At 47.1% G+C, this 25619-nt stretch overlaps 2 protein-coding genes across 4 annotated transcripts in view; one reads left to right on the forward strand and one right to left on the reverse strand.

The window, feature by feature from the left end:
• ASTN1 (astrotactin 1) overlaps positions 1-3128 on the reverse strand; it is a 315886-nt gene extending 312758 nt beyond the window's left edge. Inside the window, exon 1 of one of the 2 annotated variants that reach the window (XM_012765031.3) lies at positions 2560-3128. In XM_012765031.3, the coding sequence (XP_012620485.2) occupies positions 2560-2842 (283 nt within the window). In that variant the 5' untranslated portion in view covers positions 2843-3128. The remainder of the gene's footprint in view (positions 1-2559) is intronic. The other variant, XM_012765030.3, reaches the window with a different exon arrangement.
• Positions 3129-8771: 5643 nt separating this feature from the next.
• The window catches only part of BRINP2 (BMP/retinoic acid inducible neural specific 2), a 101306-nt gene continuing 84458 nt past the window's right edge, over positions 8772-25619 (forward strand). Inside the window, exon 1 of one of the 2 annotated variants that reach the window (XM_012765028.3) lies at positions 8772-9383. The gene's annotated coding sequence lies outside the window, so the exon portion shown is untranslated. The remainder of the gene's footprint in view (positions 9384-25619) is intronic. The other variant, XM_012765027.3, reaches the window with a different exon arrangement.

Consider the following 25619-nt stretch of genomic DNA (forward strand, 5'->3'; position numbering starts at 1 on the left):
TGTGTCTACCATGGAGTCTGCTCTTCCCACGCAAGCGTCGCCCGCAGCGCCCCCACTCCCCCACCAGCCATCCCACAGCACAGACATTCTCACTTACAGCCCTTACGGGCAACTTCGTGTTTCCAAGGACTACAGAGTACCTGAGAGCAGGAGCCTTTTATTTGTGTTTTTAACTTCTACATCCCAGTAGTGCCTCACAGTGCTGAGCAAGTACATGTTCAATAAATTCCCAGGACTGGCTGATTCAGATTTCCCCTGGAGATAGGTTAGGCAAACTACGTTCCAGAGATACTAGTAGGGAAAGCCCTAAACCCAAGTCACTGAAGGCCTTGCTATTAACCACGAGCAACAGGACCCAGGACCACAAAAGTTAAGTTCGCAAGCAACTACTAACCTTGACTTCTGTCCTCCATAAACCTGGACTCCTCTCCCTTTCTTCCCAGCTCTGCTCCACAGCCAAGCTGAGATTCACTCCTACTCTCCTTGGGAACACCGAGCCAAAAGGGATAGGTACTAGCACATCTCCAGTTCTGAGAACACACAGTCAATGACTGGGCGGGAGGGGAACAAAGAATGCATTTTAAAAGTGCATCCGGTCCTGAAGTGAGAGTGTATCTGTGCCTGTGTGTATATGCTAACTTGCAGCAGGTTACCATAGCAACCTCAACAGGGTGCTGCAGTGGGCAGCTTTGCAAGAAGTGCAGAAAATCCATCCTTTAACATCTGGGCGTTTGGATCCAAAGCCAGGGTATTAGGCCCTGGCTTTGGCATTCTACAAAAAGGAAGTGGAATTTTGAATACTTGGTAGCCCAACCTTCCTTTTTTCATGTACCACACACATCCCTCTTCATGCACCATAAACACTGCATACAGAGCCCCAAACAGCCTCTTTAGAAACACATAATTTCCTATACTCATTTTTATATACTATGATGAAAAGATTGCACTTGCACATCAGCATGACTTCCACACAAAATTTACATCCACTGGAAAACTCAGAAATTGTACATTTTCATGAGCAGCATATTCACAATGTTCCCATTCCCAGTGAGGCCCCAGTTCTTATCATGTTATCCGTATTTTTAATGCAAAAACATATAATCCTATCAAGAGTGTATATAGATGGGTTTAATGGGTTTGACAGAGCAGCACTCCAAGAACTGTGAACCAGCCCTTCCAAGGACCAGGCAATTTTTGAAATTGCTTTTCCATAGGGGTTGAGGAGTGGGGTTTACTCACCCACTTCCTAATATTTTCAGTGTGAAGGTATGTCTTGTGAAGGAAGAGCAAGAGGGAAATGTTAGAATTCCACATGTGGCTCTAACCTACATATGGCCATCAGGAAGCCACTTTCCTGCAAAGTGAACTCTAATTGGCAGGGCATTAAGTAGATGGAACAGCCTCCTAGATACTTTCTTTTTTATTTATTTTTTTTCTTGGATCTAGAGACTGATTTGTGGTTACCTTTGAATTCTCTCTTGGGCAAAGTAAGAATAATGTACAGCATCACTAAAGAAATGGACTGCACAGTAGGCATATCCAGTAGAGTGAAGATACATTTGCACACAGAGGAGTGAGGAAAATTTGGTTAACTAAGCCACATAAACCCATGGGCTCTGCAAGGTGCTGGTGCAGGACCACAATATCCTTGCAGCCTGGCAGTGGAAAAGAGTGGCAGATGTGAAGTCACATCGGGGCTTTGTGGCCTAAGAAAATTACAATGGAGGTACCAAAGAGAGAGATGTAAACAAACAAAGGACGGAAGACCATGTTGTCCAGAAAGGTCATTCTGTGTGCAGAAATGCCTATGCCTATCTCAGGTGGCTCTGAGAACAAAGCAGAGACCCATAGAAACAAACTCCAGTTGGGCAATTTCTTTATCCAAGCCACTGTGAGGTGACTTGGAGATGTGGCTGTGGCTGAATGAGGGGGTTGTCGCATCTAAGCATGGAGGTAGGACTTCCCAGGAGGAACACCACTGATATAAGAAACTTGAGTGTTTGGAAGGGAGGATGTCAGTAACCTGGTGACAGCTAAAAGGTTCTCCAGGAGAGAAGACTAGAGATCCAGCCAGGCCTGCACATGCCTGGCAAGGTGGGGACAGGGTATTTATTTCCAAAGCCCCCAGGGAGTACTGTGGGTGGGTGTGGGTGTCCGGGGTGTGAAGCAGAGAGCTGAGCATGTGGTCTGGGAGTGGGGGAAGGGCGTGTGGGAGCTGAGCTGGTAGCAGACAGGAAGTGCTGTGTGGAGGTGCTCCTGGATCAAACCTGGGACATCAAAGCTGGGAGAGGTTTCAAAGAGCCTCATGCAGCCTGTTCCTTTGGGGCAGGGCGGCGGGGGTAATGTGGAGCATCCAGGTCGGATGTGGGGAGAAGTCAGGTGCATGGAAGGCGCTAGCCTGCAAGTGGGTGTGCAGAATGGTCCGGGAGCGGGGCGGATCCAAGGAGGCTGGAGTGGGGGAGGGGAGGCCGTCGGAGAGCGGGTGTGGAGAGCGAGCCGAGTGGGGGTGGGGGCGCCGGTCCAGCGCCTCCGGCCGCCTCGACCTCCCCCGGGACTCACCCAGCACGAAGTAGGGCAGCTCGGTGTTCTCCAGGTCGTCCACCACGACCATTTCTCCCGGGAAGTCGTTGCGCACCGAGAAGAGGAGCTTGGGCTCGGAGGCCGAGGGGCTGTGCATGATGCTCAGGTCGTTCTCGCGCAGGAAGGGCAGCGCCGACACCGTGATGCTTTTGAGCTTGCACTCCAGCTCCTTGGATGGGTCCGCGTCGCCGGCGGCCGTGGCCAGCACCGCCGCCGGCCCCCAGCAGCAGGCGAGCAGGGCGCAGAGCCGGGCTAAAGCCATCTTGAGCCCCGGCCGCCTTCCTCCCAGCCGCGGTGGCGGGGGTGGCAGCGAGCGGGGAGGGAGCGGGCGGGCGAGCGCGGGAGGCGGGGGAGGCTGGGGAGGGGAGGCGATCTGGGAGAGCCGGGTCCCCGGTGCGAGACGCGCCTGCAGAGCGCTGGATTTCAGCTCCGAGGTCTGGAGAGCCCGGATTCTTTGTTTCCCGGAGCTGCTTATCTGGGGAAGGGAAAGGGGGAGGGGAGAGGAGAAAAAGGGAAGGAAGGACGTCGAGAGGGAAGAGGAAGGGAGCTGAGGATTCTAGGGAATCAGGTCAGCCCCCAGCTGGCTGCGGGAGCTCCTGCCTCTCTCCCCCTTTGCATCCACCTGCGCGAGCTTTTGGCTATCAACTGTCTGCACCGCATTTTAACAATATGCTCTTTGTAATGCAAAATCTTCTCTCATCATCATTCAGAAGGCTTGGGAAGGGCACACACATGCACACCCCTTAAAGGGAGCTTCTTCATAGCGTGGGGGGGTGTCTTTTTAGATGCAAATTCTCCCAATGATTTTATGAAATATAGCTTGTCCCATTCTTGTCTTTTTTTTTTTAACCCACTAGTTGGATTTGTATAGTGGATAAGCGAGTGCTAGTAATAGAATAAATGCACATGTATGTATTTTTACTTAGCACTAGCTTTGCAAAATATTTAAAGAATACAAATGGGTGGATAGATAGGCACAATGAAGAAGAAAGCCAATGGCCAATGTACGGCACACAGTTAAGCAGATCAGAACTTTTACTTGCAACTCCTCTCTGCTTCTTCATTTCAGTTTTATCACAAATGTTATCTACAGTAACTAAAAGATGATTTGAAGAATGACATCATTGATAGAAAAAAAGCAGAATTAGCCCAAAGCAATATTGAGCCTTTAGAGAATCCAGTAAATGGAACAAAGCTGGAAGAAAATTTGAGAACAACGAAAGTTTCTAAGCATCTTTAACAAATGGAAAAGTGAAAAAAGAATATACTTGGGTGTGAGCCAATCAATCCTATTCTGGTCAAGAGTGCAACAGGGTAAATATTCAACCTCCTGCTTAAGCATTCTATGGAATAACGCCACCACCACCAAACACACGTGGAAGATCTGTTCCCAGTAGTAGTGCTGAGCAGTGTTGCCATTTTAAAATGATGACCTTGTGCGATAGGCAGTGGCATAGAAGTGACGTTTGGGTATGCCAGAATCTGGAGTTTAAATGAACTTTTTCTCATATGATGACCAATAGTTTATTTCAAAAGTGTGCCCCTCCAATATCATTTGTTTAATGCTGATGTAAATACTAGAAGCGATAAAGACTGTTATAGGTAGTCCCCACTCTGGAAATCTAATGCATCCCCTTGCCAAAGAGGACCTCTACTTTAAAGACAATTACATTCTCTTTCTACCTCGTGTCAATTTATTGGCATATGTGAATAGATGTCCTTCAAAAGACAAAAAACTCTCTTGCAGTATATTTTACAATGTTATCTAATTGAATAGAGAAAACAAGCCTTATTTAAGCTCATGCTTAAGGAGTGAAAGATTTGTTTACCTACCCCCCAACATACACACACACACAGAAGAAGAAAAAAATACTTTGTTGTAAGTTGGGTTTTTAATCCTGACTTATGAGGGAATTAACCCAGAGGTATATTACCATGCAGCATTGCAAATGAGTACAAAAAAAGATATATCAGCTAATGACCTTTTGAAAGCTCATCCTCATCTTCATTGCTCCCCTAGGAGGTACTGGGGGAGAGAAAGAGCCCATGACATCTTTTTTTCTACTCTCCGTGGCATATAAAAACAGTATTAAACTTAGCTAGGCAAGGTTATTTGTCATTGAGTAACTAGAGTGGATGCCAGGAAAGTACACTTAGTCCTAGAATGTGAGAAATGGTATGAAACTACCAGATCAACTATTCGTCCAATCTCTTGTTTAATAGATAAGAAAATTGAGGCCATTAAAATTGTGAGGTGCTTTGTGAAATTGATCTGCTACAAAGATATGGATCTAAGACCACATACAAGATTTCTTTCCCCTGCTCTTTCTACTACACAGTTATGGCACACCAGGGTGCACCCATGGGTGATCACTGGACTTATGGAACACAGTAATTCATCAAGCAACCATTTGTGTATCCTGGGCATTAGACTACACATGGGCAGAAAACTACTCCTGCCTTTAAGTAGCATATAATGTACCATCATTTTGAAATTTTTCTCATTTTCTGAAGTCTTGAGTCATGTCAGAAAACCCAAGTGAACCATTTAGTGATGGTTTTATGGTTAGTCAATATCTAGTTTTCTTAAAATGTATATTGAGTTAGAAATAGTTGGTAGTTGGTATCTCATGCCTTCATAGACATCTCTCTCTAAAGAAGGGTCAAGCAAGAGAAGCTGCACCCCTTCCTGGGGTGCTGGAAAGAGAACATATTTTGCAAGGGCACTTGATTCCTGTGAACATGGATGCAATGTCATATGGTCTTCATGTAGGGAATTAAATGCCTAGAGATGGGGGTAGAGGTTGAAGTTAACAGAAACAAGACCATCTCTACTGTGTGATGTTTTGCATTTAGAGATGGGGAGAAATGTTATGCATCTCAATCATCACCTTTGCATAGAGGCAAAATGTTGTAGTGCAACAACAGATTTGGATTCAAGCTTTAACTCCATAATGTCTTTTCTATTTGGAGGTGAGCTTAGACCATTCTTGTCTTCAGTTTCCCCATCAATAAAATAGGATCTATAATCTCTTCCCACCCCACAGGTTACAGATAATATATGTGAAAATACTTATCTTCTTTAAAACACTATAAAAAATAAACTCTGTTATGTCCAATCTTCACTTTTCCCCCAGAGGTCCATCTTCCTATATTTACGTGACAATGGCCCCTTTTCTTAACTCTTAAAATAGCTTTTGATAGCTGTCCCTGCTATCAACCTATTCCCTGTGCGGACAGCACAAGCTTGATCTTCATGAAATCTTACTTTCATCATGCCTTTCTAATTTTCCTTTTTCTACAGGATTTAGTTCAAATGCCGTGGTTCAGAAATATAAAAACTCTTCCCACCTCTCCAGGCCAATCTCACTTATGCAAGCAAGGATGTTCATCACTTCCTTTTCTGATAGCTCCCCTCACGGAGTACTTATTTACACACTCACACACACACACACACACACACACACACTCACCCTCAGGAGGCCAAGAGCCATTTCCTAATACAGTGTTTTGCATTCAATATTCTTATCTGCAAAATAATAATACATAATTCTTAGAGCGGTTGTGAGGAGGAAATGTGATTATGTATATAAAGGATCTGACACATTTTAGGCATTTAGTTGGTGTTCCATAATGATAGCCTTTGCCATTATCGCCTTATTCAATTATCTTGGAAAGAAAGCAGGCTTCAGAATTATCTCCACAAGATTTTCTCCAGTGTAGTAGCCAAAAGCAAATTAAGTGATTTATACTCCTTGGTGCTTTCCCAGGAGAAATGATTGCATATGTCCACCAAAAGACAAAACAAGAACATTCATAACAGATTTATTCATAGTAGACAAAAATGGAAATATCCATCAATAAGAGAATGAATAAATGCCATTTAGTTGTGTAGTGAAATAGTATACAGTGATAAAAACTACAGCTACATGGATGAATTTTACAGGCATAATGAGGAGTGAAAGAACTGAGACACAAAAGAGTGTATACTCTAAGAGCCTACATTTACGAAATTCAAGAGTGAGTAACATGAATCTTTGGTGATGGAATTCAGAAATGAAGTTATTTCTGGGGGCTGGAGGGTTTTGACCAATAAGGGGCAGGACTCTGTTTCCTGGGGTGCTGGAAATGATGTGAGTAGTGGCTACATATATGCATATATAGGCAAAAACTCATCAAACTAAACACTGTGGAATTTCCTAATGTATATCTTACCTCTTAAAAATTTTTTTACATGGCTTAGGACTTCATAGGAGCAGAAAGCACAAGCAAGTTTTTCTTTTTTCAAGTGGTTTTCTTGACTGCCAACTTTACCTCCTTTCTAGCTACTGGAGAGATCATGGAAAATTTTAACTTCCATTGAAATTAAAGATCATGTTGTTTGATCATTTCCTCGATTTACCCACTCCCATACCCTCTCTCAAAAGAACCTCAACATCCAGTGTCTTATCACTTGGGATAGGTTCAGTGGACTTCTGACCCTAGGATTTACAGAAGAAAATAACTCAGCAATTGGCCAGTGATAGATTTAAACTTTCACTGGTTCACTTGGATATTTTATTCTACAGGGAGAGCTGGGGACCCTGTGGGACCACCATTCTCTGACATGTTTTGTAAAGTAGGCACACAGACACTTGCAGTATGCAGAAGGGAGGTCACATTTGTACAAGATACAGAGGAAGGAACACAGGTGAAAGGAATGAATGTGTGGGGCTGGGAGTAGGTACATGAGGTACAATTTCTACTTTTTCCTCACTCAATTTATGGCATCCTGATGCTATTTAGCTAACCCCAATGTATGCTGCTTTAGCATTCATTAAATGTCTACATTCTTTTATTTTTGTTTAGTTCTTTACAAAGTAACCTCTGCTGTTGCTCTCCATTCAAGGAAACTGAATTGAGACACTTCCCTCCCTTCCTCGTGGTATGTCCTCTCCGTGCTGCCCCCACTGCATACTCAGTGTGAGCCCCCAAGTCCCCCAGCTCTTCAACTATCATTTTCCCATGCTCTGGCCAAAATTTAGTGCAGTATGCCAGTTAGCAGGGTATGTTTCAGCTTTGCACCCTCATTAGGACATCAAAAATACATAATTCACACCCTTCCATTTAAAGTTAATATTTTCCTCTGTCAGTCTTTCCTCCTTCCTCTCTCCCTCTCCCGCCTCCCCTCTCCCTCCCTCCATCTCAATTCGTGGCCCAGCACAGCACCTGCTTCACAGAAACAAGGCTGGTCCTGTTCCGATTTCTCTAGTTCTGCTTTAAACCAAACGGAGATGCACAGTCGCTCTTCCTGACACACACTGAAGCGAAAGGAGACACGCAGAAGGAAAACACCACAGGCAAAAAAAAAAAAAAAAAAAAAAAATCCCTTTTTTTTGAAAGCAGGACTTTTTTTTTTAACTTAATCTCTCCTTGGAAACCTGGAGGTTTCTCCTCTGTGCCTTCGTCCTCACAGTCCTCGCACGGGGGAAGAATGCTTCTTGATTTAGCTGTCCTGCGTCTCCGGATCCGTTTCTCTCCCTCGCCGCCTCGCTGGCTCCTGCTGTCTGTGCCCCTTTCTTTCCCTTGTGTCTCCGAGTGTGTGTGTGCGCGGAGTACTTCTCACTCGGGAGCTTATTTCTAATTAAGTGATTCAAAAGGGCAGAATGCACAAAACCAAGGAAGGAAATCTCACATCAGAAGGAAAATGGCTCAAACGGGTCCCCATCTCTGGGAGTTCTAGTTAAGCAAGCAAATAAAATGGGCTGGGACAAATGATTATGGCAACTCAGGGAAATTAGAAGAGAATATAGTTAGCTACCCAGCGACTTCTCGTTCCTCAGCCTTCTGAAGACTCACCAACGCCTCAGCCGTGGATTTATCCAAAGCTCCCTCTCCACACCAGAAAGTCCCTGCTGCAGAGCCGCGAGGGTGGACGGAGCCCCCGCCTGCCAGCCAACCAGGGGGAGGGCGGGGAGGCTCAGCGCCCGCCCCCTGCCGGCCGCCCAGCCAATGGGCACCTGGGGGGAGAGTGGCGCTGTGTCCCATTGGCCGCCAACCTACGTGCACGGGAAAGAAAGAGAGGCAGGCAGGGCAGCATTGTTATCTTAAGACACTCGTCGGTGTCTGAGCCCGCAGGTGACGCCGCGCAGGTGCGGGCGGCGGGAGCGGGGCGCGGGCCGCCGCTCTGGGATGCCATCCGCCCGCCGCCCGCTGCTCGCGGCCCCGGCGGCGCCTGCGCCGAGCTCGCGGGACACGCAGCGCCCGCCAGGGCTGTGCACCTGCCGCGCTGCGCTCCGACGGCCGGCGGCGTGCGGGCGGCGCGGGAGCCGGAGGGCTGTCTGCGCTCGTGCCCGCGGTGACTGGGGCGAGAGAGCGGGCCAGTGAGCCTCTTTAGAGTTGGGAAGAAGGCAGCATCTTGGGTTTCTGCTCGGCGGAGGGACGGGGAGTCCCCCGGCCGGGCGTTGCACTTCCTCGCCTCCGCCGCCCGCGTGCGCCCGGCCGCGCGGAGCCGCTCCAGGACGCTCCGGGAGGCCGGGTCCGCGCCGCCCGCGGGACGGCGGCGGGCAGGCGTGTGACGCGGCGGCCACGGCGGAGCGGGGAGCAGGACTTGGAAAGAGACGCCCGCCCCTCTCACGCTGAGGGGAGGCGTTCGCGTTCCCCCAGATGAGAAAGAGCCACAAGAAATCATGAAGTAAAAACTTTGGAGAGCTGCCACTGGAGATGTCGCACAAAAACCTGGAATCTTTTAGGAGTCTCCTCCCAGTCGCTGAAGGCTTGGGGAGCAGCTGATTCGGCGAGGAGGGCTCTTGCGAGGATTCAAGGTAACAGTGCAGGGTTTTGGTGACTTTTCTCTGTTTCGCTCTTCCATTGTCCTTTTCTGGTGTGTCCGTTGGTAAGGGGATCATTTTGCTGTCATAGAGCCCAGCCCTCTTGCCCTGGTGCTTGGTAGTTGCAGGCACTTCTCCTAGTTGCTGTCTTATGGAGCTGAGCAATGGACTTTGGGGTTTAGCTAGAGATCGTCCTGGTATTGCCTCCCGGTGTTGCACGGCGGTCACAGGGCTTGGGCACTCTGCCTGACCTATATTGCTTTTGCCTGGTTTAAGTCCTCAAAGTTAGAGCAACTTCCATTAGCTACAGAAAATTCAATCGGGCTGCATAATTGCAAAAAATGACAAGGACTCTTGCTTGCCCAGCCGTTACTGGGAGGTTCACTATGTCTAGGAGGGACCCCAGAGAGCTGAGGTCATGATGCAGGACATTTATACTCACATGTTCATAGAGTCCTATGGATGTATGTAGAGGCCAGTCTGTCTCCTATTCATATGCAGCCAGGAAAAAAATTCCAAGAGTGAGCCATGTAGGTTGCAAATAGTCTCCCCAGGTGGTGGCAGAAGCCCCACTGCTTGAGTTGAGCCTGGCAGAGACACTAGAGGAGGATGCTGATGTGCTGAAAGGAGGGCTGTGCTGCTCTCATCTAGCAGATCCCTCTCCCTGTTTGTGATCGTCTAGGGCACACAGTTGAATGCTGCGTGTGGGGTGTGTGTGTGTGTGTGTGTGTGTGTGCACGCGTGCGCTTGTGCTCACCGCTGTATGCAGGAAGCAGGCTGCCCACAGAAGAGCCAAGCATGTGCTGCGCCCTGCCCGGGCCACGAATGCCTGGAGTGTTCCTCCGTGGCAGGAGCGTGAACTTGTGAGCTGCCGCTCTAGCCAGAGGGTTTTCTCCTCACTCAGCAGTCCCTCTGCATGGTACATGTTTATCCAGGGCATATAGACCTAAGTCAAATATTAACTAATATTCAAACTAACACACTGTAATGTGATTGAACAGTCCCATCTCTCAAAAGCTGTATGTGTGCTCTTCCTAGTCCTGGGAGCAGGATGCCATGAGCAGAAACAAATGTTTTGTTAAAAAGGATAATAGTTATAAAAGGCAATGCTGATAGCTGGGTAAGCTGGGCCTTATCCAACAGGGACAGTGATATGTCAGCATAGACCAATCAGAAGAATAAAAGGTATATTGTGAGTCAAGTATTTCTGCCTCGGTCCTTCTCCAGACATGTGCATGTCCAAATCAATCTCTCTCTCTCGCTGCCCCCACCCCCCACCATGCTCTCTAGAATACATGCGATGCCAGTATTAACAGGCAGCTAAAGTATTTTACCAAATCCCCGGGGGGCAGCCTGATGACATCAGGCAATAGCAAAGTGATGCTGGAGTTTGTGTGTTTTCCGTCTTGACTTCACACACTTGTGTACATGTTATTTGTTTAAGGCATGACCCCCTGGAGTTCCCTTTCACCCAGAATACGTTGCTTTGCAGCATTGAGGCCATGACCGAGCAGTGCTGCCATGATGATCTGCCCTATCAATACCACAGCTGCTGCCGACTTTGGGAAAAGATGCATGCTTTGCTTCTTTGAGGAGGGATATGATCTGAAAAGGTGCAGAACATGTAGACTGTGACATGTTGGGGGAAAGGGCAAATGTCAGAACATAGTCTTCCCTGCTGGAGGGCAGCTGGCTGCAAACTGTTGGACAGCTGGCTGCACATGGAGAAGACAGGAGCATCCTTGACTCTTGCTTCCCTCTCCTCACCCAACACGGAGCTGGCTTTGTCTCCCAGAATGGAGTGATGTGTGCTGCAGTGTGGGCACAGGAGAGGAGGTGAGGAGGAGAGGGCTAGGGAGGAGGTCCCTGCTCTGCTAGCATTGGGCTGGTCTCAACGACGGGGAGCGTCTTCTCTCTTTGACCCTCAGAATCATCTTCTGGGTGTTCCTTCTGGCTTCCTGACAGGTTGTTTACTGAGCAAGGCCAAAAGGCAAAGAACATGCCTGCGTCATCAACTCCTCCTGTGCCCTTTCCCAAGACACAGGCTAGCCACCCGGGAACGTCACATAAAAAAGATGCCCTCCTCCGAGACGCCGCTCCAAAATCCCTCCCCAGCTCACAAACAAGAGGCAATCTGGAGGGACTTGAGACATCTGCGTGGGCACTTTCTGCTGACTGGGATGCTTAGTGTTGAGGTTTCCCGGTTAGTGTTTTGTTTTCCCCACTGTGCAGTGTATTTTTGGTGATTCAACTCTTTCACTTAAATAATAAGACCTTGTATACATTTTATAATGGCAGCCCTTTCCAAAGGGCTGGGAGCACTTTATGGAGCTCATCTAATTAATCCTCACACAGCTTATTGTCTCATTTATCTTTGATTACCCTAAGAAGAAGCGCTAGGATGATTTTAAACTCATTCTTGGAAAAGGAAGAGCAGGGAACCTCAGAAAGAAAAACCACTTGACGTGGGTCACACAGCATTTAATGACACTGTGGAATGGTATCTGGTCCTCGTTCCTAAACCAACCCCAGACTCCACAAGGCTCCTTCTAAGGAATGGTTTAATCTTAGTGGTTGTAATCTGCTTTAGTTGTTGTGTGCTTTACAAGGACACAAAGTCACAGTGACACAAGGCTTGTCCTCTGGAACTAACCTAAAGGCTATAAGGGATAAAAGTCTTATAAGCCTTTGCTTTTGATCTCACTGATCTTACAGTCGAGGTAGGAAACTAGGTTCACATCTGGGGAAAGGGAAATGAAAATATAAGTTCTAAACAATAGTTCAGTATAAGAGAAGTCACTAGGATGACCTAATTAATCTGCAATTGACCTGTACACATAATGAGACCTATTGGTATTCAAAGGAGCGAAAACTTGAGTTGAGCCATAAGGGATGGGGTAGGATTTGTTTGGATAGAAAGAGACGGGGTTCCCGCTGACAGAGACACTGGCTACAGCATGGCTGGGAAGCCTGGAACTTCAAAGCTTGTGTGATTTCTTGGTGTTTACCCTGGGCTACCTATCCCCTTGTATCCTGGAAATGCCACACTCGTGTTTTAATTATTTTAAACATATATTGGCCTAAAGGAAGTTACCCTAGACCCTAGGCAGAGGGCTCTGAAATGTTAGGCATCTCACTGAATGTTGAAAATTACCTAGCATTCCACTCACCCCTAAGTCTAAACTATATATTATGGAAAAAATGTTGCTCAAGGTCAGAGAGCTTATCAAAATCATATCCAAAAATTTGAATGAGGATATTAGAAGAAAGCAAACACATTTCAAGAGAACACAAGAAAATCTTCTTATATTTTAGCATCAGAGTCTCCTGAGAGAGAGCCATGATTTTCCTCCATTTCCTATTTCCCCACCCAAATGTTCCTCTGGGGTTTACTTAGAGCTGGCACAGTGCCAAAGCCCTTAGGCATTTAGCATAGAGCAGGAGATTTTCAGTCTTAAGATTCTTGAGCATGGCGATGTACATAACCTCTTGTCTCCCCTTCTCTTTCCCTTTTAATAAAACATAAGCTGTAGCAGTCACAAAGGCGGAGACCACAAGAAAGCGGGCGCGAGTGGGGCGCGGAGTTGCCCGCAGCTGTACCACAGGGCGCTGTGTGTGCTGGGCTTAGCAGCAGAGGGGAGAGGCAGCCGCCCGCCCAGGCAGCACCAAGGAAGGGCCACGGGCTGTGGCTCTGCAGAAGGCTGTGACCAGCCAGCCACGCATGTTTGCTTCAGCGGTGGCTTCTCTCCCAGAGGAAAGGTCACGTGAAGCACAGGTGCTGTGAGAGGGCTGGTGACGCAGCCACCCTATCCACGGGACACATCTACCCATGCTGTCCTCCACTGGCTGCCCGGGCCCCATGCCAACATGGAGAAAGTCCCTGTTGGACACAAGAGCGGGAAGATTTGCCTAAAGTCACACCATAATTGCTCTCAGGCCAAAAGAAAATCCCCAAGAACCCAGTCTGTTTGCTTGCTTGGCCCTGGGAGTTCATTCTGGGAACAGGACTCAAGGGACACTTACTCTCTCTTGAAAATCCTGTCCTAGACTTTGCTGTCACCCATGTTTCCTGTGTTACATGATCACGCAGCTAGGCTGTGGCTATGGTGCCTTTTCTCTTTACTATTCAGAAGCATCCACGCCACGTTTGGGGGTGGATGTAGAGGTCCAGGTCCGGGCGTATGGTTGCGGATTAAAGCCCCTTCTATTCGGAAGTGAAGAGATAGGCAGACCGGGAGTTCAATAGATGCAGGTTGGCCCCTCTTTAAACTGTCACTCTGCCATGCAGAGAGAAGTAAAGTTGAGCAGCATAATTATAGCATGGAATCTTTAGCAGCCAGTTCCATCATTCCTCTTACTGAAGCTCACATGAAATGCAAATATATCTGGACTGCTGGACTGGACAGCGAGCAGGCAATTGCAGACTTCACAGGACTGAGCTCTGACCTCACTGTCCAGCACGGTAGCCACTCGCCACATGTGGATCTTGAGCACCTGAGATGTGTGCTGTTTGGGTAAAATACACATCAGACTTTGAAGACTTAGTTTAAAAAAAAAGAATGTAAAATATCTCACCAATAATGTTTTATATTGATTACATGTTAAAATGATAATATTCTGAGTATATTGGGTTAAATAAAATATAGTAAGGTTGGTTTTACCCATTTCTTATTACTTTTTAACATGGTTATAGAAAAGTTAAAATTACATATATGGCTGGCATTATATTCCTTTTGGACAATGCTGGCTTTGGCCCTGCAGAGCCCTGACAGGTTAATGGCAGACAAGGCAGAGCATGAGACAAGAGGCACAGAAGAGAGAGAACAGGCAGGGAGGGGTTTGGAGCAGCCCAGAGTGAGCTTCTAGGCATGTACTTCTGAAATTTAAAGTCAAGAAGGGAAAAATAGCTCACATGGACCTATATTTACTTGAGGAGGGACCTTGTTAACACAACTCAGACCAACCAAAGCCTTTGGGAAGCATTGCAGCTCTCAGCTCAGTGCAAAGAATGAGCAGGTGGGAGGCTTGGTAATATTATCCTAATATCTTCAAGTATCTTCCTGATAGTAGAAATACCCAGGTAGCTGATCTTTGGGGTCTCATTGCAAATTGTGAGGACACAACAGTTGAGATCAGCTGGGTGGGTTTGATTTTCCAATCTTCTTCCTTCTCATTTCTGCCACAGTACAATTGCTCCTTGTGTTTACCCTTTTCAAACCAGATATGTCGATAATATGGTGGCCAGAAAGAAAAGGCACGGCTATGTGTTAAAGATTGTTTTGTGCACCTACCAAGAAGAAAACTGGGGAGAAGGCATAATGATTGAATTCTATTTAATAATTACAGATTTGAACATCATAAATCATTCATTATTATTATGTTATTATTGTTAAACTGCAATAAGGTTTGGCCAGAACTTGAATTCATATTTGCTCAGCATTCTATAGCTCACAGAATATTTTCAGAAGTTTTATCTCACCTGGTCCTCACAGCACCCTGTGGGATGGCAGTAATATCCACTCAAAGTTTTCATGATCTTCCCCCAAATCATCTTTATCACTGTATTTTCTGATACATCCCTTTATGTGCACTTTGTTCAGTCTGCTTAATCCAGCTGATGTTTGTGTTGTTCTTAAATGTTAACCATGTACAAGAGGGATTATTACTTTTCTTTATCTTCAGTTTCCTCATCTATAAATATTTAAAAAAAATAATGCCCCATTCTCAAAGTGTTGCTCTAAATGTAACATAAGATAAAATGCGGAAGATGCCAGACATAGTTCCAGGCGCATTGTAGATGCTAACAAAGTTAACACTCTTTCTCAGCAAAGGTCTTCACTCTGAGATCCCCAAGATGAAAATGTCTGAAGCTGAGCTTATAGAACGCACCAGTTCACACCCATCCGTCTCTTTCACCAGCGCCCTGCGTTGGTTAAGAGCACAACCTAACCTCCAGAGGCGCAGTGAAGACTGTGGGTTGTCCCGGGCCCCACTTTCTCTCACACCACCCTGCATTTAATCAATCCTACCTCCTAACGATTTCTCGATTTCTCGGGGCCGCCCTCTCCTCCTCACCCCTCCTGCCACTGTCTAACGCCAGGCTCTCCCGCCGCCCTGCAGCACCTTCCCTACTGGTCTCCCTGTCTCCTCTCCTGGAGGCTGACGCTCCAGTTTCTTGCCTGCAGTCAGGCGCTCTTTCAGATGGTCAGTGTGACTACGCTTCTCCTCCTCTCGTCATTCCCCCACGACTCCCCACTCCTGGTAGAATGGCATCCAGGTTTCACGCGTTGCACGCGGGAGCGCCTTCGTGAGCTGCTCAGCCTTCCTGTGCATCTCCCCCGCCGCCCTTCTCTGCCGCCTGACCCTGGCACTGCCTCAGTACTGGAGCCTTTGGCCTGCTGGGCTGGCTTCCTGCAGAGCTCCCCCTGTCCTATCCTCCGCTTCCTGAAAGGCGACCGAGCTTCAAGACTCTGTAAATAGTATCTCCTCTGGGAAGGCTTCTCTGAGACTCTGGGACAGAATTAATTGCCTCCTCCTCTACACTCCTACACATCTCACTCAAACTCTGGTTTTGCATTCTACTCGCCACACCGTGACTTATTTATATGGCTATCTTCTGCCCTAAGCGGCAGGGGTGGGATTGAGGTTCTAAGCCACATATCTCTGAAAATATTTATTGCATGTATTGAATATGTTAATATGAGTCTGTGCTGATTCCTGTTCTTAGGCACTGGAGATTCAGCAGAAAGCAACACAGACATAAGCCCTGCCATTAAGTTGCTTCATTCTAGCGGGATGATGCGCTGATAGTCATGACAGTGGTTACTGTGCACTGCTGGTAATAGCTAACACTGTAACATGCTTCAGTGTCAGGCACTGCACTGAAGACGTTACACACCTTAACTCATTTACTGCTTTTAATGATCCTATAGGGTAAGTAGGTTTGTTATTCTCATTTTATAGACAATGAATTGGAGATTCAGAGAGGTTAAACAACTTACCCAAGGCCACACAGCTTGGGGGAAGCTGATATTTGAACTAAGTTTAGATTCTGAATCTATATTCTTTGTTACTATGGTATCCAGAAAAATAACCATATAAACAAATAAATGAGACCATTTCAAGTGCTGATAATGATAAAATAAGGTATTATAGGAGAGAGTGACAGAAGCAGTGGGAAAGTCTCTTAGAGTAGGTAATATTTAAATCTATATGTGAGTTGTCAATTGAGAAAAAAGTTCCGGGGGAAAGTTGAATCTGGGCATCTAAAGAGGGGAGACTGTTTATTCTGTCTAGCCAAGGCACTAGCTGTCGTGATGTCCACCCCTCACTCCAGGAAGTGCCAGACTCAGGCCTGGATGGTCTTAGGGAACAGAAAATAGCTCAAATGTTCCCAAACCTCTCCCCCGCCTGTCCACTTGTCCCTCCTGTTCTTTTGGGTTAAGACGTATCTCACAACGTGTCCAGTTTGCTGCTGATGACAAGGGTGGAAGGCGTGGACACACACACACACACACACACACACACGCCCCTGCTTTGCTGAGCCACTTTACTTCTCTCCTGTGAACAACATGTCACTCAGAACCATAGTGAAGTGACAGGCAGAGGCATAGCAAAAGGGCTAGAGACAACCCAGAGGCATGAGCAAAAGGGGAAAAGAAAATTATTTTTTAACAAGATGAGGAGTGAACTGAACTGGAGGGAGAAGCGGGACTTGATCAGGGGAGGCGGGGAGAGGGGGATGCTTCTGAGATGCTGACTGTGACCTGTTTCATGACTGGGTGGCAGTTTGCATGGTGATAATTTTATTTCTATACACACATACATATATATTCACACACACATGCACGCCACATATATACACATACATACATCTATGTCTTCTTTTTGAATATTTCTAATAATCAAAGGTTAAAGAAATGATTTGGAGAGCAGATGAAACTTGGGTGGGGCAAGTCCATACATATTTAATATATATCCAAAGCCTACTTTATGATAAAAATTGTACTAGGTTCATTTTCACTTATATTATCTCATTTAATTTTCGTTACAACCTTATGAAGTAGGTATCCCGCCTATTTTACAGACTGAAACTGAGGAAGGCAAAGCAAAGAGACCCAGTGCTCAGATCAGGGCCCTGCCCGGCGCCACGCCCTTGGCCCTGCCCCACGCCCTTGGCCCTGCCCTTCTGGGTTTAGCCAGACTTGGGCCTCGGTGTGGTCTTGCTGTCTTGCCAGCTGTGTGGCCTTAGCTATGTGGGACCTCTGTGAGCTTCAGTGTCCCCATCTAGTAAGATAGAGAGGATAATAACTTATTTTCACAAAAATTGTGAAGATTAAAGACAATGATTAAAAAATATCAGCAGAGTTGAGTGTCCTTAACCTTGGAGGAAACGGTTTCCCTGAGTTAGACAAGGACATATTCACAGTGGTTTTAACCTTTCAAAAAAAGCAGACGACTTTAATCACTAAACTCTTACCTAGAACCCCAATATATAAAGCAGGTAAACAGAGACCTGTCTGGCTGGAGCAGGCCTGGGGCTACAGCCCTGCCACCCATCACTCCTCTCTCCTCACCCAGAGTGCTTCCTGGGCCACCTCCTCGGGACCTGAAGGCTGTTCAAAACATATCAAAAGCCGCAGCACTATGCAGTTCATTTAAAATAACTGCTGACATACTAAAATTGATTTTAAAATGTAAGACTTCCACCAATTCAGACGCATCTTCAAAGTTCGGCAAGTCTAGGACCCGTTACTGTTGTTGTCCCTTGTTTTCAATGATTGAAGATGCATGATGTTCACTGTCTATGCATGAATGCTTGCTGTGTGCCGGGCACTGCGCCGGGCTCCGAAAGTACTGCCCGTGGGAACTCGCTCAACTCTAACAACTCTCCACGGAGCAGATACTATTATTCCCATTTTGAAGATGAGGGAAAATTAGGTAAGGAGAGTTTAAGTCAATTATCTAAGATCCCACAGCTAGTAAGTAGTGGAGTTGGGATTCAAACTCATGTCACAGGAGCAATTAGAGTCAATTTTCTCATCAACCTCTGCAGCCTCTTCAACAGTGGATTGGGAGCGATATTGCCTCCCTCAAAGTTTTTTTTTCTTTCTTTCTTTCTTTTTTTTTTCTTTAGAGACAGGGTCTGGCTCTGTCACCCAGACTAGAGTGGTTCAGTGTGCCATCATAGCTCACTGCAACCTCAAACTCCTGGGCTCAAGCTATTCTCCCACCTCAGCCTCCTGAGTAGCTGGGACTACAGGTGTGTGCCACCACGCCCAACACTTTTTGAATATTTTGTAGAGACAGGTGTTTGCTATATTGTCTCCATCGGTCCGACCTCCTGGCCTCAAGCGATCCTCCCGCCTCAGCCTTCCAAAGTGGTGAGATTACAGGTGTGAGCCACCACACACAGGCTCAAAGTTTCTTTTTATTTTCCAATACTCCTCAGTTAACAGATTTTTAAAAAAACAAAAACAAAACCAAACCAGAGCAAAAAAGCATCTCTCCGGACTCTCTGTGGCCTTCAAGGACTCTGCTTTCACAGGGCGGAGGCTGGTCCTCCCTCATGGTTCCTCCTGTCCCCAGGCTCAGGGAGGGCCCGCGGCAGGGCAGGGCAGGGCAGGGCAGGGCAGGGCAGGGCAGGGCGGGGCGGGGCGGGGCGGGGCGGGGCAGGGCAGGGCAGGGCAGGGCGAGCGGGACACTGGCCCGCAGCAGGGCAGGGCAGGGCAGGGCAGGGCAGGGCAGGGCGAGCGGGAGACTGGCCTGCAGCAGGGCAGGGCAGGGCGAGCGGGAGACTGGCCCGCAGCAGGGCAGGGCAGGGCAGGGCAGGGCAGGGCAGGGCGAGCGGGACACTGGCCGCCGCGTCCCTCCCTCCGGGCTCGGCGTCTGAGGCTGCGGGCTGACGGCGGCCCCGCAGCGAGGCCTGGGCGCCGGGCGGGCTCGCTGGCAGGGTGCGGGCTGCGGCCGCAGGGGGAGCCCGGGCGCCCCGCGGGCAGCAATGCTCACGCACGCCAAGGGCTGCGGGCAGCCGGTTTCCGCCGCCCTCGGCGGTGCTGGGCCCCGGCTAAGCGCCGCGTCAGGCCGGGCCGGCCGGGCCTCGGGCGCCCGCACCGCCTCCCGCTTCCGCAGTGTCGCCTGCGGGCTCGGGACGGCGCAAGGTCGGCCTCCTGCCGAGCCTCGGGCCGCCGCGGCCCCTAGCGGCGCGGAGCGGGCGCACGCCCGGCGGAGGCGCAGGCCAGGGGTCGGCCTGCGGGCGCGGCGGGCTGGCTCCGCCCCTAGCCCTCGCCGTGGGTACACTGCCCGCAAGCTCAGGCCCGCAGGGGACCTGCGTGTGCGTGTGCGCGTGCGCGTGCGTGTGCGCGCCGGGGGGCGCGGGAAGGACAGCTCCATTTGTAGAAGCAATCCCGTCTGGAACTAAGCTGATCGGCCCCGTCCCTCCCTCCCCCGTGTCCCCCACTGTCCCTTCCCTCAGCCCTGCAGCAGCCCAGAGCCTGCCCTCCTTGGCACTCCCACCACCTCCATCAGGGTAATAGCTTTCCCTGGGGCCCTTCACACCTCTCTGTAGCCTGATCAACTAATTTGTGCTAAGGTTTTAATGACTAATAATGATTTAATGTGCTGCCCTCCCAATTAACATCAGAGCATTTCAAAGGAGAAATTCACAGATTCTAACCCAAGTGAGAGATGTGTTTTTCCCTTTTGAGAGGAATTATAGGCCCCTCAAAATGAACCATACAGAAAGCTGCCAATTGGGTATATATGCTGCATCACTCCTGATCTTAGCAGTGTTTGGGGGCATAATGCAAGGCTCAAGCAGAATTTCCCGAAGAAGGCCTGCTCTAAGCCACAGTCCTAAAAGATAACAGCCATATAGCCTTAGTTAAAAGAAGAAAGCTGGAGTCCCAATACAGTGTCTCTAGAAGTCTAACGGCTCTTCACGCGCGCACGAGACGGCCTAGTCCCTGCGGGAATGCTCAGCGATGACCCCGTGGGTTGGAGTCTTGGCAGGCTCTGCTATGCACTGTGCGCGGTCTTGCCCGGTTACTGCACTACGGAAGCTGCGGTGTCCACATCTGTAGAATGGATATAGCAAAACTACATCACAGGACTGCGCCGAGTGTGAGACGAAATGTTACAGAGTTAGCACTTATCATAATGTCTGGTGTCTAGAGTGCTCATAAATGCCAGTTCTTTTTCTTAATCTTATTTCATTATTTTTGCCCTTTCTCAAACTTTCAGTGGGTTGCTGCAGGGGCTGGATATCTGCTGTATTTATTTATTATTTAAAAGCATGTGAAGCAATCCAGTCTCCTAGTCATGGTTGGTTTGGTAATGAACTAGATTTCTTTCCAGGTAACAGCGCCATATGACTTTTTTTTTTTCTCTGCTTGATTTCTTTAAATGTATCTCACAAATGCAGTGAGCAAAATGGATTTGGCAGTGACTTAAAAAGACTTAATGCATTTTGGAAAGAAAAAAAATGCCACAACAAAAACTGGTTTGTTTTTGTGATATATGGTTCGTGTGATATGACAAAAATCCATTTTTGTGCTTAGGAAAATTGGCTAATTTTAAAACAGTTGACATATGCCATATGCATATAGAGTAATGATAGATTTTGCTCAGGCAAACAACAGAAGAACACGGGGCCAGCAATATCTCTGTTAGGGCTTCAGTCAGTTAAATTCTTATTTGATGGCAGACCCACCCCATATAGGAAAGGAGAGTGACAGGGAAAATGGACTCCCGGTGGCTTCAGGTGCTGGAGTCAGATATTTGACCATAAAGATACTAAGCTTGGGACACAGACACTGTGTTTTCATGAAGCGAATGAGAAAAACTTGAGAATCTATCAATGTAGCCAGATTTGTGTGCAAGAAAGTAAACAGTTTATGAAGATATTATCTGGATAAAGGTGAGAATGGCGCAAAGGATACTGCATTTGTGAGCCACCCTGATTTGGGTGACTGCTGAACTTTGCCTGGTCACTTCTTCTGTTGGAAATGTGAATTATTTTTGAACTTCAAATATTATTTATGATGTGCTCTGGGATCCTGTGGTTTGTGGTTCTGCATGAATCACAGTGAAAGGGGAATCCCACATATTTTTGTTGCTAGGTAGGGAAAATAGGTTACATATGAAAATAAGATGCTACAGAGATTGCACATGAAATAAGAAGTGACTATAAAAGGTTTAAGAATGAGACAAGCACTCTATTATCTTGATGTCCTTCCTGCAGATCCCTTCCACTTTTAGCTCCCAGTACACATCAACCAGATATCCAGCCCCTTACAGGCTGATGGTATGCAATCTACTTGACTCAAAAAAGCATTTGGCTTTTTACTTTATTTTATTTTATTTCTTTGAAGGCACGATTTAATTAGTGACTGCAGAGGAAAAAAGCTGAACAGCTTAGAGGAGGTTTATGGTTAGGTCTGCAGGACTCAGCAATTTGACATTCTAATCCTGTTATTTCTCACCTTAAACGGAACAGAGTCAGCAGGGCTGGGGTTTTTTACTAACCATAATTCATGCAGTTATTAGGTTTCCCCTCCCCTTACTCTTCACCCTCATCCTTTTCTTTATTTGACCTTTTTGTCCGGTTTTCCTACTACATGTCCCTCCAACCTCAGGATATCAAAAAACAAATAAACAAACAAAATCAATATCTTGGTGATTCATTCATGACTGAACCATCGACAAGAGAAATTCTTCATCTACCTACTTTAGTTCCCAGAATGAGCTGCCTGTTTCCTATGTGAGCTTGACTGCAGCCAAAGTCCTACAGTGATGCTGACACAAGAGGCTAAGTGGCATGCTTGAGTCCCTTCTTAATTACTGACTATAAACACCTTGAAGGCAGAATCTGAGTCTTATTTATCCTTCTATCCCCAGGTCCCTGGCACAATACCTCCCACAGGGAACAATTTTGGGTTTATGCAATTAAAATCAAAACAAAAACCCCTAAACCTCATCATCTACCCCACCCCACTACACCCATTTTCATTAAAATAATGGTTTACTGGGAAATTAGTAAGCATCCTTCCTACTAAGGATATTTAGCATGCAGGATTTCAAGTCTATACTGTTGCAAAATTAGGGAAGCGTTTCCTTTAAAGCAGTGATTCTCAAAATTTAATGTGCACCTGGGGAGCTTGTTAAAATGCAGAATCTTCAGCCCCTCCTCCTGAGAATCTGATTCTGTGAGTCTTATGTGAGATTCAGAGAACTGCATTTTAACAAGCAGGTGATATGAGACCATACTTTGAGAAATACCATTTTAAGGCAATCTAAAGGAAATGTTACCCAAACTTAGTTTGGTAGAATATTAGTATTCTTCAAGTGGTTCATGGATATCATGTAAGAAAAAAATGTTCTGTTATTAGAAAAGATGGGAAACATTTGCCTCTCTCACCCATCCGCTCATACACACTTGGAGGTTTAGAAACACACTTAGCATGTTAGAAGGGGTCTGAAAAGGTCTGCAATAAAGAAACATGTTTTAACTTTGTTTAAGCAAATATTGCCAATATATTTTGACCTTGAAATTTTTATTTTCATTTTATTACCAAACCTTTGTTAAATGATTATGAAGTTGGTATGGAAAGTACTGCCGTAGAGGGGTGGGAGACACCTACAGGACGGGGGTGACATTGCAGCCCAGCTGTATTCAGTTTAACCTTTCATGTTAAACCTCCTGGGGGAGAATCCACAAAGTGAATGTGCAGTTGGGGCAATCACTAACCGCCAGGAGGCCTTATATTCTGGAGAAGTCTTTGCTAAAATAGCAATCATTTAGCCTTTACTATTTATTAGGCGCTAGTCTATGTTTTTAATATATATTGATTCACTTAATTCTCAGAATAAACCTAATTCTCAGACACTTTTATTTATCAGGCACCAATCTGTGTTTTTAATATATATATTGACTCATTTAATTCTCAGAACAACCCTCTTATTATCCCCCTTTCACTGAGGAGGAAACTGAGATACCAAAAGGGTAACTATTTGCTAAAGGCCACAGAGTTAGGAAGAGGCAGAGTGCAATTTGAATCCAGGCGGTCTGCCCGGAGAGCCTGCTCTGTTGACTGCTCTATCGGACAGCCTCCCCGCTAGTACCGAGGTTCTGGAAATTACTCCCAGGGAGGAATGAGGGCTCCCACAAGACATAACCTGTTCAGGAGCCAGGCTGTCTCAATGCCTCAGAATACTTCTCCATACATGAGGGCCTGTGATCATTGCCTTTATTCATCAGAGAATTTATGATGATGACTGCCTGAACCTCTGAAAGATTTTGCTGTACTTAAACACAAAATATGCTTAGCAAAACAACCTGACAAGGATGATTCGTGGATAGCAATCAGGTGTGGAATCCTGGGCCTACCAAATCCCAAATTGGGTTGAAGTTCTGGCCATCTTGCTGACATCTTGATATGGAATCTGGGAGCCTGGCCCTGCCACTCTACCTCACTCTCAGCCCCTCACTGCTCCTGAGCACAGGAGGTATCCTTGAAGGGACAAGCGGATAGTTGACACTATTCCAATGTTGGCTTTTGGCAAGTTGCTTTGCCTTTTGGGCCTTGATTTCGTAGTCTTAATACTAAAAGAGGGGAGGAGACACCAATGATACTTGTGTTGCTATAGGCCGTGTGTGAGAGAGAGAGTTTTACATATGTATGGAGAGACAGAGGGGGAGGGGAGAGGGAGCACGCTGTGTTTGGCACAGGGGAGGCTGGGGCTCTTGTACCGCTGGGGCCTGGGGATGAGACCCTTCCCTGTGAGCGAGTGTTAATGTGCCGCCCTGGGGAATGAGAGGGCATTGAGGAAGATACATCCTCACTTCCAGACCCTGGATCTCTTCCAAAATGCACGCGGGCTGTGGGTCACCGGGGCTCACAATCCAGCCGAGATTCCCGCTTACTTTAATTCCCTCCATTGTAAAGGAGTGAACAATACTAGTTGCGGCCTACCCCACGGGCATCTCTGCGTCTTTTCCTTAAAGAAAGCTGGAGAAGGGTCACCTGACACATGGGAGAATTCCTCAAAGAACTAACGTGTTCCAGGCACCGTTTTCAACACTCTACAAATGTGAATTAAACAGTACGCCCCTTTTAAGCTATGGAAACTGAGATTTAGGCAAGTCTGTTGTTGGCCTGAGCTGATACAAGTGAGAGAGGCAGAGTCTAAACCCATGTCAGCTCCATCTAACCCAAACCCCCAACGCCTCCTCTCAGCCACTCAGCAAAGCCCTGGGATGGGAGGAGGCAAGAGGCACAGTGGGGGGCTGGCTTTCCAGAGGACAGCTAGGAAGAACTGTTAAAAGTCCTGTCGGGGTCTGTGGGAAACCAGCCTTCCCAGTGCCCCTTGTACTCCAAGCTCGAGGCTTCCCCAGGCCGGCAGTTCCCGGCGCTGTATGCCTGTCGCTGCTTAGTGGGAGCTGCTCCCGGTGCTCCCTGGCTGGCCGGCTGTCACCCGCCACCGGCCCCTGAAGGCCAGATAGTGATATGTGGTTTTCGTCCTTAGCTGCTTTGTCTCCCTTTCCAAACTTGTTTCTCTGGACAGGAGGACCCTTGGTGGTGATGCAGCTGAGCAGAGCATTCCTCTTTCCCAAACTGAGCACGTGCACTTGGCAAAATGAGTTCTTCCTGTGCTGTTTGGCTTTGGATAGGGCCTCACCGTCCTGAGCACAGGGCCAGGCAGAGTGGGGACAGAGCCTTCCCTCCACTGGGGCTTCACATGCAGCCAGGGGGCAGCTTTTGAAGAGGAGGCGCAGGGGGAATGTAACCAAAGCAGGCCTTGCGAAGGCGTCCCAACCACTCCTGCGTGTCCACTTCCATGTCTGTTCTCCTCTCGAGGGGTGAATGTTCTGTTCCACTTATTCGATCATATAGCAAGTGCTTAAGACCATGAACTCCTGGAAATGGGTTGGCCATTGGATTTATCATTGTTGGTTGAAACTGAGTAATGGGTACATGGGGGTTCACAATATGATTTTTTTCTACCTTTGTAAATGTTTGGAAATGTTCCACAATTTAAAATATAAAACAATAATTCATGGATTCATGGAGTGAAAGAGTCTTGAGCTGAAATTCCAGTTCAATCACTTGCTGTGTTGCCTGAGGCCAATGATTTAAATTTTCTGAGCCTCTGTCTTCTCATCAGTAAAGTAGAGATAATATCTTTCTCAAAGTGTTATTGTGAAAATTAAATGAAATAGTGAAGCAAGCT

This window comes from Microcebus murinus, chromosome 2 (genome assembly GCF_040939455.1).
Source record: "Microcebus murinus isolate Inina chromosome 2, M.murinus_Inina_mat1.0, whole genome shotgun sequence".
Taxonomy (NCBI): domain Eukaryota; kingdom Metazoa; phylum Chordata; class Mammalia; order Primates; family Cheirogaleidae; genus Microcebus; species Microcebus murinus.